Raw genomic sequence first — 12,248 nt, forward strand, 5'->3', positions numbered from 1 at the left:
GTTTTTTTTACTCATTTAATATCCATGATTTCTTAAAAAATAATTAAGCAAGTGGATAAAACTAGATGAATAAATTTAAATTGTGAATTGTGAGAGATCTGGTGATGCAGAGTGCAGGTTTCCATCAAAACAGGAATCACATGGTTCGCTTATGGTTGACCTGCACATGGGCAGGAGACTTCCGGTGTTATTGCTGTTGCCAGGAAACCTACAACAATCCGCGAGCTCACAGCTAGCCTGGTACAGGTCTGTTCTTCTTGCTGTTCCATAGACACGAAAATATCTTCGTATTTATTATTTACACATAGATTTTTAATCGGATTCACGCGAACAGGTATATTAGATAATAACTGTGGTTAACAAGACATGATTCAATTACATGATGAAACGAGTCTGAAATATTTAAAAAATCGTGTGTGATAATGTAGTTAAATAGTATAAATGCTAAAATGTGCTTAATTGTCTGTTAAAACATGTCTGTAGCTAGCTAGCTAATTTGTTTACCAGATAAAACGATTGCGGGGACTCGTTAGAGGCCTGGATTATTATAGCTATGGTTAGCTAAACTGCCTCTTAAAATATATTCTTTCATAAATAATATAACTGTTAGTTAATGTAAAAATCTACGCAGCCCCTATGATGACATTATGTATATAAAAATAATAAAAATGCGTGGGAACAAGATAATTAAGTTGTGAGGACGACTTATATGGCCAGGACTTCATTATCTTGTTTCACATATAGATATATTTTTACAGTATGTCACACAGTTATATGTTCACACAGTTTATGTCAGCTAGTTAAATGATCTGGTTACCTAAATGAAATTAAGAATAAAAGCTAACATGAAAAACCCCTAATATGACTGTCTACATGTTTTTACAGGACAATATCCAACAGCAACACTGCAAACACAAAAAATACGTGAAAGCTGTGCTGCCTGGTGTCAAATTTACAGGAATGTCCTGTGGCACCAAACCAAAGTCCATGAGCCGAGCAAAGCAGTGGACGGATGAAGTGGAAAACCTGTACAGATTTCAGCAGGCAGGATACAGGGATGAGATGGAGTACAGACAGATCAAACAGTTGGAGGTAACTATTCCTCACTTTAGTTTAAGTAAGACATAACTGATTGTGCTTTTTATATATTGCCAGTATAATGTTTCATGTTATGCTTTCAGATTGACTGGTGGCCAGAAACAGGGTTTGTGAAGAAGCTCCAGAGGCGAGACAACACGTATTATTACTATAACAGAAAGAGGGAGTGTGAAGACAAAGAAGTTCACAAAGTCAAAATGTATGCATACTGACTTTAGTAACCTCAACAGCACTTCTCTTCCACACTCTTTCTCGTTTTTTGTGTTTTTCTGCATTTGTTTTCATATAATGGAATAAACAGTCGAAGGAACTAGATGAATAAGTTGATGTGATTAAACTTGAAGCTTGACATTGCCCATTGTGTGGGTTTTTTTTTTCAGTTGGTAAAGCTTATAGTTTGGAATCAAACACAAATCCACCTGTATAAAACATACAGTAAAACATCAAAATAGCGTAACATAAATATTGCAGTAAGCATTAAGGAATTACATATGTTTCAACATAGTTCCACACTGACATAATAAGAAATTTAAACTTTGAGTTTAAAATACTTTGAGTTTTTTTCCAGGCTTTTTGTGAGTTTGTGGGTGAATGAAATCAACGAAACACTTTTCTTGATGATTTGAGAAAAACAAAACATGTAGAGTAAGGCAGTAGAATGATATAGAATTTTACACCAGAATATTTATGATAAGGCAGCATGCAGCATTTCTTACAAGTCTGGTTCTCTAGACTTAAATAGTGGAGTGACTGTTTTTAAATTTGTTTTTTGCAACCTGTAGCTGCATATTTCACAAAACCTCTTAAATACATACAAACTCTAAATACTACAAACCTCTTAAATACAAACACACTAAATATTAAAATACAGCAAATTGGCTATTCCAGTGTAAATGATTTTTGATTTCTTGGGGAAATCAAAAAAAGTGTCACAACCATCCAGAGGTACATTTTTCATATTTCAAAGCTTTTCTATTTTAAAACAATTTAATTTATTACTCATTTCAAAAACAACATAATACTCTTTAGATCTTCTAAAAATATTCTGTATAACAACATTAAAAAAAAAAATCAATGTTCTAGTTTTTTTTCTGAATGTGTTGAGCAATATAAACAGTTTTGATCTAATCTATATATTTAAATTATAATTACATGGGTAGATATTATGCAGAATTTCTAAAATTATAAAGGTTTTTAAATAATTCCTCCCTAATATGTTTATTAGAAACAGTAACGTTAAATGCAGATAAGGCTGCGTGCGCCTTTAAGAGTGCGTCATGTCCTTTCGCTTCAATACATCCGCGATTTACTCTGCTCTTTGAAGTTATGATCATATCGAGGCTTTAAGAAGTTTATCAGGCTTTAACAGCGTCTCTGCTGGAGGTTATTAAATGGTATTTTGGGGTGAGTATGATGACCTCTGATTTACTGCTTTAACCTGGCAGGTTTAGTCCCGCACTGTGTTTGTTTTTGCTGCTTCATTGGGCCATCTGTTAACTAGCCCGGTAGGTTAGCTGAGCGGCTAACGGTGTTTATAGTGACTGAGCCGCTGCGCCTAAAATCTAAAAATCACTGTTTTAATTATCAGCAGTTTTCTGCTGATAATTATTTAACCTATATTATTCACACACTGTGCAAAAATGTTAGAAATCTAATCTTACAGTAGTCTAGTCGCTTAGATGTGTAACCGTTCGGGTATTAATCAAATTATAGATTTTTGTTTAAAGTAAGCTGGCCAATTATTTTTGGGGTTTTTAACATAATTGTCTTTTTATGTTAAAGAGAGCCTGACCCAAATATGAGACTGGGTGAAATGTGGAATCCGGTGTTCTGTCGAGTCGTGCTACCTTGTCAAATCGTGCTACTCTAGTGTAGGTTATATTTAAACGTAAAAATACAAAAATAAGCATGCTTTGGAAAATGTGCTTGCAATATAGTATATTTTGATAAGCAAGCAAGCTAGCTAGCTAGCTAGCTAACTAACTCCCTCATCGTACGAACAAGTAACTTAAAGTTAAGGTATTGAGAAGTGATTAGATTAAATAAATATATTTTTATTTTATTTTTATTATTGCTTTTTTATTCAAAAAACACTTTTGTATCACGCAGACAAAGAATGACAGTTAGTTGATGTTTAAAGCACACAAGATGAAGTAAATAAATAATAAAATCAGGAAAATATTACAAAAAAAAAAATGTGGCTGCGCATGCGCACTGGTGTAAGAAGCATATATCGATGGGTAGCACAACTCGGACAGGACACAAGGAACAGCAGCATTGTGTACCAATCTTATTTGGACAGGTATTTATACGATATCGCTAACGATAGCTAGCTAGTGTGAAACAGAACATACATAAACAATATACAATAAGACACTGGTATCATTACAAGGTCTAAATATTTAATAATTAGCTAGCTAGCTAATTTACCAGATATTTTTCTGTCGGAGGTGGTGGATAGTTAACTACTTAGATAGCTAACCGAATTAATTAGTAAGTTAGTTAACTAGCTATAGGGTGTCATTAATTAAAAGAAGAGGAGAATTTAGCTTTGCACAAACATACCACACAAAAAAAAAAAAAAATCAGGATCTTAAGGAGTTCCATTTAATTTATATCCAGCACCTTCCACAAAAAATAGCTGGTAAATTAGCTATTTAGAGCTTTTTATTATATACCTGATAAATTAATAAAATGGTTCTGTTGTACACTAGCTAGCTATCTTTTGTATAAATAATTTTACACTCAAATATAGTTAGCTAATAATACTAGCTGACTAGCCTAATGTTAACCTATATAAGACGTAGTTTACTAGGAATTAATTTTTTTGTTGCATTTATTTGCAGAAAATGAGAAATGGCTGAAAAAAAAAAGATAGAGCTTTTAGACCTCAGAAATCAATATTTGGTAGAATAACTGTTTTTAAAAACTGTTTTTTAATCAAAGTTTTCATGCATCTTGGCATGTTCTCCTCCACCAGCCTTACACACTGCTTTTGAATAACTTTGTCACTTCTGGTGCTTTAGCTTGATTTGATGGCCTGTGAGAATCTTCCTCTTTATATTCCAGAAGTTTTCAATTTGGTAAATTTAAATAAACTCATAATTTTTAAGTGTTTTTTTATTTATTTTTTTCCCCTGAGATATATATACCTGCAGCTCATACCCATATATTGCACATATAAAACCAAAATACTGATAATGCACAAGCGTTATCATTGTCTGGTGTTTTACAGTTTTTGAACCTAATTGTTGTGCATCAAAGACTGCGGAACCTAGATAACCTAGTTACTCTATCATAAATATAACACAAATATACACTGGTTTGGCAAGAATGTAGTTGAGTTATTAATCTGATTAACTAGTTATGTTTCATATTTACAGAAATTGTCAGGTAGCTGGTTATAACCGAGCACACATCCTTTTATAGTTTAATAAAACAAATAACCTAGCTTTCTCTTTATTGTTTCTTCTAGGTGTTGAAGCCCCTGGTTTTAATGAAATGGTCTCCCCTTGGATTGTTCATATACACCGGGCATTAATAATTCCATTTAAACATAAATCTCAGTCACAGACCGAGGTAAGTGCTAGAAATCTATTATTATTTGAAAAGGAAATAAAGTGTGAAATAACTAGTTGTTATTAACTGTGTACATCCTTCAACTAACTACTTATGTTGCCTAGTTCATGCTGATCCCTATTATGCTGCCAAATATTCAGGTCTTTACAACTGTTCAAGACAGAAAAACAGAAAAGAATTAGGAGAGCTTTCATGCTGATTCAGATCAGCTGCTCACATGACGGATCACACACAGTTTTAGGTCTGTGCTTATGGCTTCGTGATCCACTCCACAAGAAGTAGCCCTCGGCCACACAGCTGTTAGAAAGCCCCTGTTGTTTGTGATTCAGTAGACTCTTTGTTTTTCTGTAGATATTTCCTGGGAAAGGGAGTTCATACTGTAGTGTTTTCAGAAACTCTACCTACCATACTGTTGTTGCCCTGAGGGTGTTGGCATATGATTGATTTTCCATTAGTTTAATGTAATGAAGCTATGAAATGACTGAGCAACAACATATGATTGTATATGATGGTCTGTATTTTTTTTTTTGCATTTGTATTTTCTCCCCAATATACAAGGCCAATTACGTTTTATGTAGCAATTGTATTTTTACGTAATGGCCCTTATTCATCAATTGAATGTGTGATCATGCTCCCTTTTAATTTGAGCATATAAGTTTAAAACCTGAAACATGCTTGTTTTGCAAGAAAGTTCCTATAATTAAGAAAATTAAGATTATTTACAATATAAGTTACAATGTCAATAGCTGTAAATGTAGAAAGTCATTATAATATTGCATATTTTGCATGGCAAGACGACATAGTAAAGCATGTGTCTTTCGTTTTTACATACACATTGGTATGAACACAAGACTGACACTTTTGATGTCCCTTATAATCATATAGAACTGTGGTGTATATCAGTGATACAGTAAATAACTATAACTGTAGCTCAACTATAGCTCAATGTACAGTAAAAGCCACTTCTATGATTTTGTAATTTTATTGAAATTTTCCCCCAATTTTTCTCCCCAATTTACAAGGCCAATTACCCAACCCTCTCATTAGGACTCCCCCTATCACTAGGTATGCCCCAACACCAGGGGGTGAAAACTAGCACATCCTCCGATACATGTGAAGTTAGACTCCGCCTCTTTTTGAACTGCTGCTGATGCAGCATTACCGAGTTGCATCACAGCGAGTTTGGAGGAAAGCGCAGCGACTCAGTTCCGATACATCAGCTAACGGACGCCTAATGCTGTGGACATCACCATTTGAAGTGATGTGGGTAAAGAGTGTCATCTAGCCACCCAGCCCTGAGAGAGCCACAAACCAGCCAATTGTGCTCTCTCAGGGCTCCGGTAGCTGATGGCAAGCTACATAAACAGGATTCGAACCTGCGATCTCCTGATCATAGTGGCAGCGCTTACCACAGCGCTGGACCACATGGAGGCCCAGGAAAATCCACTTAAAAAAGAGACATTGTCCTGTAATTTAACACTATAAAACTATTAAAGTTTTGGCCAGCAGAGAAAATGGTGTAGTGTTTGGTTTGGGAATGTCCCAATTCAATTCAGTGGCTTGAGTCCAGTATAATCCAGGTATATTTTAATAGATTGGATATCATCAGTTTTAATCCCAGTCCAGTTTTGAGTCTTTGTTTTGTATCTGCTTTGTTGTAACATGTTTTATTTTGAATCGCTCGTAAAAAATACCTGCTATGGTCTGTTCATCAGGTAGCTGCCAGTTGGTGATGTGCTGTTACTAATCCCCGCTGTGGAGCAAATACACCTCTGGACGAAAGGAGGATGCAGTGCCAGCCTCCACACAGGAGGAGGCACTGCTGCTAGAAGAAGAGAGGGTGCTTGGAGTGAACAAATCAGGCCATGGATGACTTTAATGCACGTACCTATGGCACAAGTGGCCTGGATGACAGACCTCTGTTTGGGGAGACCTCAGCGAGGGTAAGTGCAAAAGGACAGTCGTTAGAAGTGCCGCTGTTTCCTTCAGCTGTGTGTGTGTGTGTGTGTGTTATTAGTTGATCAGCCTGAAACCTGTCAAATTTGTTATCGTCTTTGTGCACCGATATCAGAGAATATACAGTTCAAAGTCTTATTTCTAGGACGTGAAGGCTTGGCTTAGTTCCATGAAATCAAGCCTATCGTGTTAATACAAGCAGAGCTTTGTGAGTTAGCTTTGTGAACAGATGCAAACCTTCACTATTCACCCTGTATTTATTTATATTTTAGGATAGGCTCATCAATATAGGATTTGGGGGAATTACATCTCTACTTGTGATAGTAAGTCCTGTTGAATTTTTTTTTCTTTTGTGATAAAAATGACATGTGAACATGTTTCAGGTTCTATTTTTCTATTTTTCCACTTTCATTCAGGTGACCATCATTAGTTCTTTTGTATTTCCCTCTCTACCACCAAAGCCACTGAACATTTTCTTTGCCATCTGTATCTTGCTGGTGTGTGGCTCAGTGATAGTTCTGGTAAGTAAGATGCACAAAAATGCACACACCCGCATACTCCTATTCTTGGATATTCCATATATACCTGGACATGTAGTTAAACTAGTGTCTGGATTGTATTCTGATTCGATTTTAGCCACATTTACACTTGTTAGTCAGCTGCCTTTCTGGTTACTCAGACTGAAATCTGATTTCTGCATGGGATATAATGTATTATTTATGTATTAAATTTATTACATAATTATTTATATAAAATGCTGGTAACCTTAGCCTCTGTCAAATACAGCTCTGGAAAAAATTAAGAGACCACTTCAGTTTCTGAATTAGTTTCTCTGATTTTGCTATTTATAGGTACATGTTTGATTAAAATGAACATTGTTGTTTTTATTCTATAAACTATGAACAACATTTCTCTCAAATATCAAATAAAATATTGTAATTTATAACATTTATTTGCAGAAAATGAGAAATGGCTAAATAACAAAAAAAGATGCAGAGCTTTTAGACCTCAAATAATGCAAAGAAAACAAGTTCATATTTATAAAATTTTAAGATTTCAGAAATCAATATTTGGTGGAATAACCCTGTTTTTTAATTACAGTTGTAATGCATCTTGGCATGTTCTCCTCCACCAGTCTTACACACTGCTTTTGGATAACTTTATGGTGCAAAAATTCAAGCAGTTCAGCTTGGTTTGATGCCTTGTGGCCATCCATCTCCCTCCCCAACACTCTAATCTTTCTGTGTTATGTTCAAAACTCAAAAAATAATTTTCTTTCAGTTACTTATATCTCTGTCTGACTAAATGATCATATTGCACTAAAAATATCACATGTTTGTCACTGTGGTTGTGATCTACAGGTGCTGGTCAACGAATTAGAATAATTTGAAATAGTGCAATCATGAAATTCTTTGAATGCATTTTTTGTGCAGAAAGCAAATCAGGTGTTCACCGCACCTGTCCTACTCGTTAGACTAATCACAGAACTCGTTACCTGGAAAAAAATTAGCTCAGCTGAGCTTTCCAAAAGGCCCATTTAGGCCATTTAACTGTGACACTGTTGTTTTATTGAATTAGAATAATGGAGAAACCATTTCATTGAATTAGAATAAATGCTCGAATTTTAGTTTTCTGTGAAGAGTGTTCACTGTGCAGTATAAAGTCAGGGTTGAGTAGAATTTCTAAGTTGTAAAATCAATCATGGGTAAGCAGCGCGACCTCTCAACCGGAATAGTGGCTCAAATTCAAGCCCTTCGCCAACAAGGCTTGACCCAAACTAAAATTGCTGAGCAGCTCGGCATCAGCCAGTCTTCCGTCTGCAAAGCTCTCAAGAAAAACTGCAGCAAGCGCACCAACTGTTCCGGCGTCCGAAAAACTTCTGCTCGCGACAACAAGCAGCTGAGAAAGATCGCAGTCAGCAACCGGTTCAAGTCCACTTCCGAGCTCACCGACTTGTGGAACAAGCAGACCGGCGCTGACGTCTCCAGATCAACCACTTACCGTCGTCTGCGCGAACTCTGCTTCAAATCTCGCGTTCCAGCAGTAAAACCGATGCTGAACAAGAAACAAATGGAGAAACGGCTGAAGTGGGCCAAAGAACACGGCGAGTGGACTGCTGAAGACTGGCAGAAAGTGGTCTTCAGTGATGAATCACGCTTCTGCATCTCCTTCTGTGACCAAGGTCCTCGTGTCTGGCGTCGTGGTGGCGAAACCTACAACCACGAGTGCGTGAAAAGACCCGTCAAGTTTCCCCAGAGCGTTATGGTCTGGGGATGCATGTCCGCTCGAGGTGTAGGGAAACTCTGCTTCCTCAAGAAGACTGTCAATGCTGCCGTATATCAAGATGTTCTGGAAATGTTCCTGATTCCGACTGTTGAGGAACAGTTCGGCGAAGAAGACTTCATATTTCAACAGGATCTTGCACCGGCTCATGCGGCAAAGTCGACCAAAGATTGGTTCACTAAAAAACAGCTTGAAGTTTTGGCATGGCCGGCCAACTCGCCTGACCTCAATGTCATTGAAAACCTTTGGGCCATCGTCAAGCGGAAAATTCGCGACAGAAAGCCTACTACGCTGGACCAACTGAAGCAGAACATCGCCACTGCCTGGGAAGCTGTGAGTGCGGAAACTTGCGACATACAAGCCAAGGGGGCAGCCACAAAATACTGAGAAAGTGATGATTGTAATTATAATAAAAATTATTCTAATTCAATGAAACGGTTTCTCCATTATTCTAATTCAATAAAACAAGTGTCACAGTTAAATGGCCTAAATGGGCCTTTTGGAAAGCTCAGCTGAGCAAATTTTTTTCCAGGTAACAAGTTCTGTGATTAGTCTAATGAGTAGGACAGGTGCGGTGAACACCTGATTTGCTTTCTACACAAAAAATGCATTCAAAGAATTTCATGATAGCACCATTTCAAATTATTCTAATTCGTTGACCAGCACCTGTATATCAGTTCATTCACTGCCTCAATGGAAGTTCTAACACAAAGTAAAGTTTGTCATGGATAATATGGTAAGCTGGAGGGACACAACAGATAGATAATGGTTTTAATTTAAAGTTTGGCAACGGAGTTGAGTTGCATTCAGTTGCTTTCAGTACTGAAGTGTCTGTGTGTAAAATGTAAAACTGAAATGAAACGTTTCTTTCTTATCCATCAGATCTTCTGGTACAGACAAGGAGAACTGGAGCCCAAGTTTCGCAACCTTATCTACTACATGCTCTGTTCTATTATCTTGCTATGCATTTGTGCCAACTTGTACTTTCACGATGTGGGACGTGACAAACAGAGCAATGCCTTATGACAGGAACATGAACTTTTTACACAGTAGAGGAACGTTCCTGTCCACATGGGTCGACCAGAATGCCACATTTACAACTTGAGTTCTTAAGTAAGGGTTTTAAAATGAAGTCTTGAAGAAAAAAAAAAAAAGGAGAAGCATTCCTTCCTACAGCCCCTTGGGGGACAGGGCCAGTCTGCCTTTGGAAGCTTTCTGAAGTGGACCAATGTATCATAGATGCAAAAATATGCATAAATCAATAGCACTCTGGGAGCTTATGCAGGTATTTTGCACCCTGATTTCTGTACACAGCTTGCATAGCTATATATGCCAATGTAATTGCAGGAGTTCTTAAATAAGCCATGGTTATGCTGCATAAAGCTTTTATATTTGTTGTACATAAAACAAGAAACTTACATTCCCATTTGAGATTACATGCAATATTGATTATGGGGTGGGGAAGCAGTCTTGAAGTCATAGCACTTATGAAAACAGACTTTCTGTTTCTAAATCACCAAACACTGTGTTATTTGATATGCTAAAAATCAATGATTGTTAATATAAGTTCAGATAATGTGCATTTTCATGTACAAAATAAATATGTATTATCATTGTTTGCTGTGTGTGTAATTACTGGTTTGGTTTGACTTGGTTGGCTTATTGACTTCCCAGATAAAGTGCAGTAAGAAAAGTCCTAAGCTGCTGAACTCACATAATGTTTGGTATTATTTGGTATAGCCCATCATGCTTGTACCATGATGGATTGATGGATGGATGGTCAATTGTCTCTCTGTCCCCGTCCTATTACATAAAGTTGCACCCTCATACCACTTGGTTGAGCATGCCTGATAGATGTACAATGATGTAGAGTGTTCCTGCCTTTAAATTTCCCATATGAACACTTTTTTTCATGGCTGTGTGAAGGTGCCAAATCCGATTTATTCAAATCAGATATATGCCACTTCCATATGTGCTCCTAAATCGGATACGTATGCGATCCATGGAGATGCGACATGAATGTGAACGATCAAATCTGAATTCATGCATCTTTTTCACGCTTTTACGCATGCACTACGTGCTTCTCTCTCATACTCACACATCTCTTGGTGCAGCTGTGCAGCTATAGCCGCAAAAAACAGCAAAAGCAAACCGCCTGGGGCCTCATGTACTAAGACTTGCGTGAACTTCCTACAAGAATGTTCCGTACGCTCAGACCTGAAAAGTTCCGTACGCACCAAAAAAATCTGGATTTATCAAACCGTGAGTAGGCAGAATCCCACGTACTTTCTCTTAGTACATCACAATCAACTTGAAATCAAACGCAAGTGCACGAAAACATCACACCTGCCACGACTCCTCCCTCAATTACGCAGAGTATAATGTTATAATAATAATAATAATAATTATTATTATTATTATTATTATAATTATACACGCATAGCGTATAATTATCCATGTTTTAGATTAATTATTCTAAGATGGATAATAAATGCTTTCATTTAAATGCTTTAAATGAGTTGCTTACCAAAAAGCCACACCTCACATACTTGTTTTCTTATCCTCTTTTGCTCTTGGAAATCTAAACCGGTTTATAAGCCAGTCATCATCATGGGCCAAAAAAACATAACGGTCACGGAAAATGCGCTCTCAGTGAATTTGGCCATTAGCAATATTTTCCAATAATGCCAACTCTGCATCTCCAACAACTCCAGCGCAAACTTTTATGCATGTTTATATAATCTGGCCAAGTGGAAACGATTATTTCAGTAAGCCAATGAAATTGTCTGATTAATTGACTTTATTTTACCCAATAATGCTTACGTGCAATAATGCTAATGCTTAATGTGTGCATAAAGGATATCTTAACAGTTGTAATTTCAATGCATCGCCTCTATGTGTCGCCAAATGACAAAAACACAATATATACGCACAAAAAAACATGTGTACGCCCGAAACGAAAGTGCCGTGGGGGAACGCACTTTCTCACGTTCAGGTCAAATTTAGTACATCTGAACGTGAGCGTGAAATATGGCGTACGCAATGTTTTTGTGCGTAAGCACCTTTAGTACATGAGCCCCCTGGTCTTTTTTCTCCTCCTCGACCTGAGCATTAACTTCAGACCAGCTGTTTTCTCTCCACTCCAGCAAAAGATGCTCCACATATGAGCTGCCAACTCATCCATTTCCCTTTATAAACACAGATACAGATCACTTACATTTGTGAGTGTGAACCGTCAAAAGAGCCAAATCCGATCTGAGCAAAAAATCAGATTTGAGCAACGTGGCTTGTAATGTGAACGTAGACTTGGTGTCTTTGCTCATAGGCCACAT

General features: G+C 37.0%; 2 protein-coding genes across 4 annotated transcripts; both read left to right on the forward strand.

Annotated features, from left to right (window-relative positions):
- Window positions 1–165: 165 nt before the first annotated feature.
- Window positions 166–1,452, forward strand: meig1 (meiosis/spermiogenesis associated 1). Of its 2 annotated transcripts, none has more exons than XM_007252371.4 (3): window positions 166–246; window positions 886–1,092; window positions 1,182–1,452. In XM_007252371.4, the coding sequence occupies exons 2-3, from the start codon at window positions 961–963 to the stop codon at window positions 1,308–1,310; spliced, it is 261 nt and encodes an 86-aa protein (XP_007252433.1). In that variant the 5' UTR covers window positions 166–246; window positions 886–960; the 3' UTR covers window positions 1,311–1,452. The 2 variants fall into 2 exon arrangements, with proteins under 2 accessions (XP_007252433.1, XP_007252434.1); XM_007252372.4 differs by having other exon boundaries at window positions 210–334.
- Window positions 1,453–2,367: 915 nt separating this feature from the next.
- On the forward strand, window positions 2,368–10,532 carry tmem243b (transmembrane protein 243, mitochondrial b). Of its 2 annotated transcripts, none has more exons than XM_007252373.4 (6): window positions 2,368–2,502; window positions 4,574–4,677; window positions 6,393–6,620; window positions 6,906–6,956; window positions 7,050–7,154; window positions 9,799–10,532. In XM_007252373.4, exons 3-6 carry the CDS (start codon window positions 6,543–6,545, stop codon window positions 9,940–9,942), a joined length of 378 nt encoding a protein of 125 aa, XP_007252435.1. In that variant the 5' UTR covers window positions 2,368–2,502; window positions 4,574–4,677; window positions 6,393–6,542; the 3' UTR covers window positions 9,943–10,532. The 2 variants fall into 2 exon arrangements, with proteins under 2 accessions (XP_007252435.1, XP_022527567.1); XM_022671846.2 differs by lacking the exon at window positions 2,368–2,502 and adding an exon at window positions 3,333–3,400.
- Window positions 10,533–12,248: the final 1,716 nt, after the last annotated feature.

The sequence above is a fragment of the Astyanax mexicanus genome, chromosome 2 (genome assembly GCF_023375975.1).
Source record: "Astyanax mexicanus isolate ESR-SI-001 chromosome 2, AstMex3_surface, whole genome shotgun sequence".
Lineage (NCBI taxonomy): Eukaryota > Metazoa > Chordata > Actinopteri > Characiformes > Acestrorhamphidae > Astyanax > Astyanax mexicanus.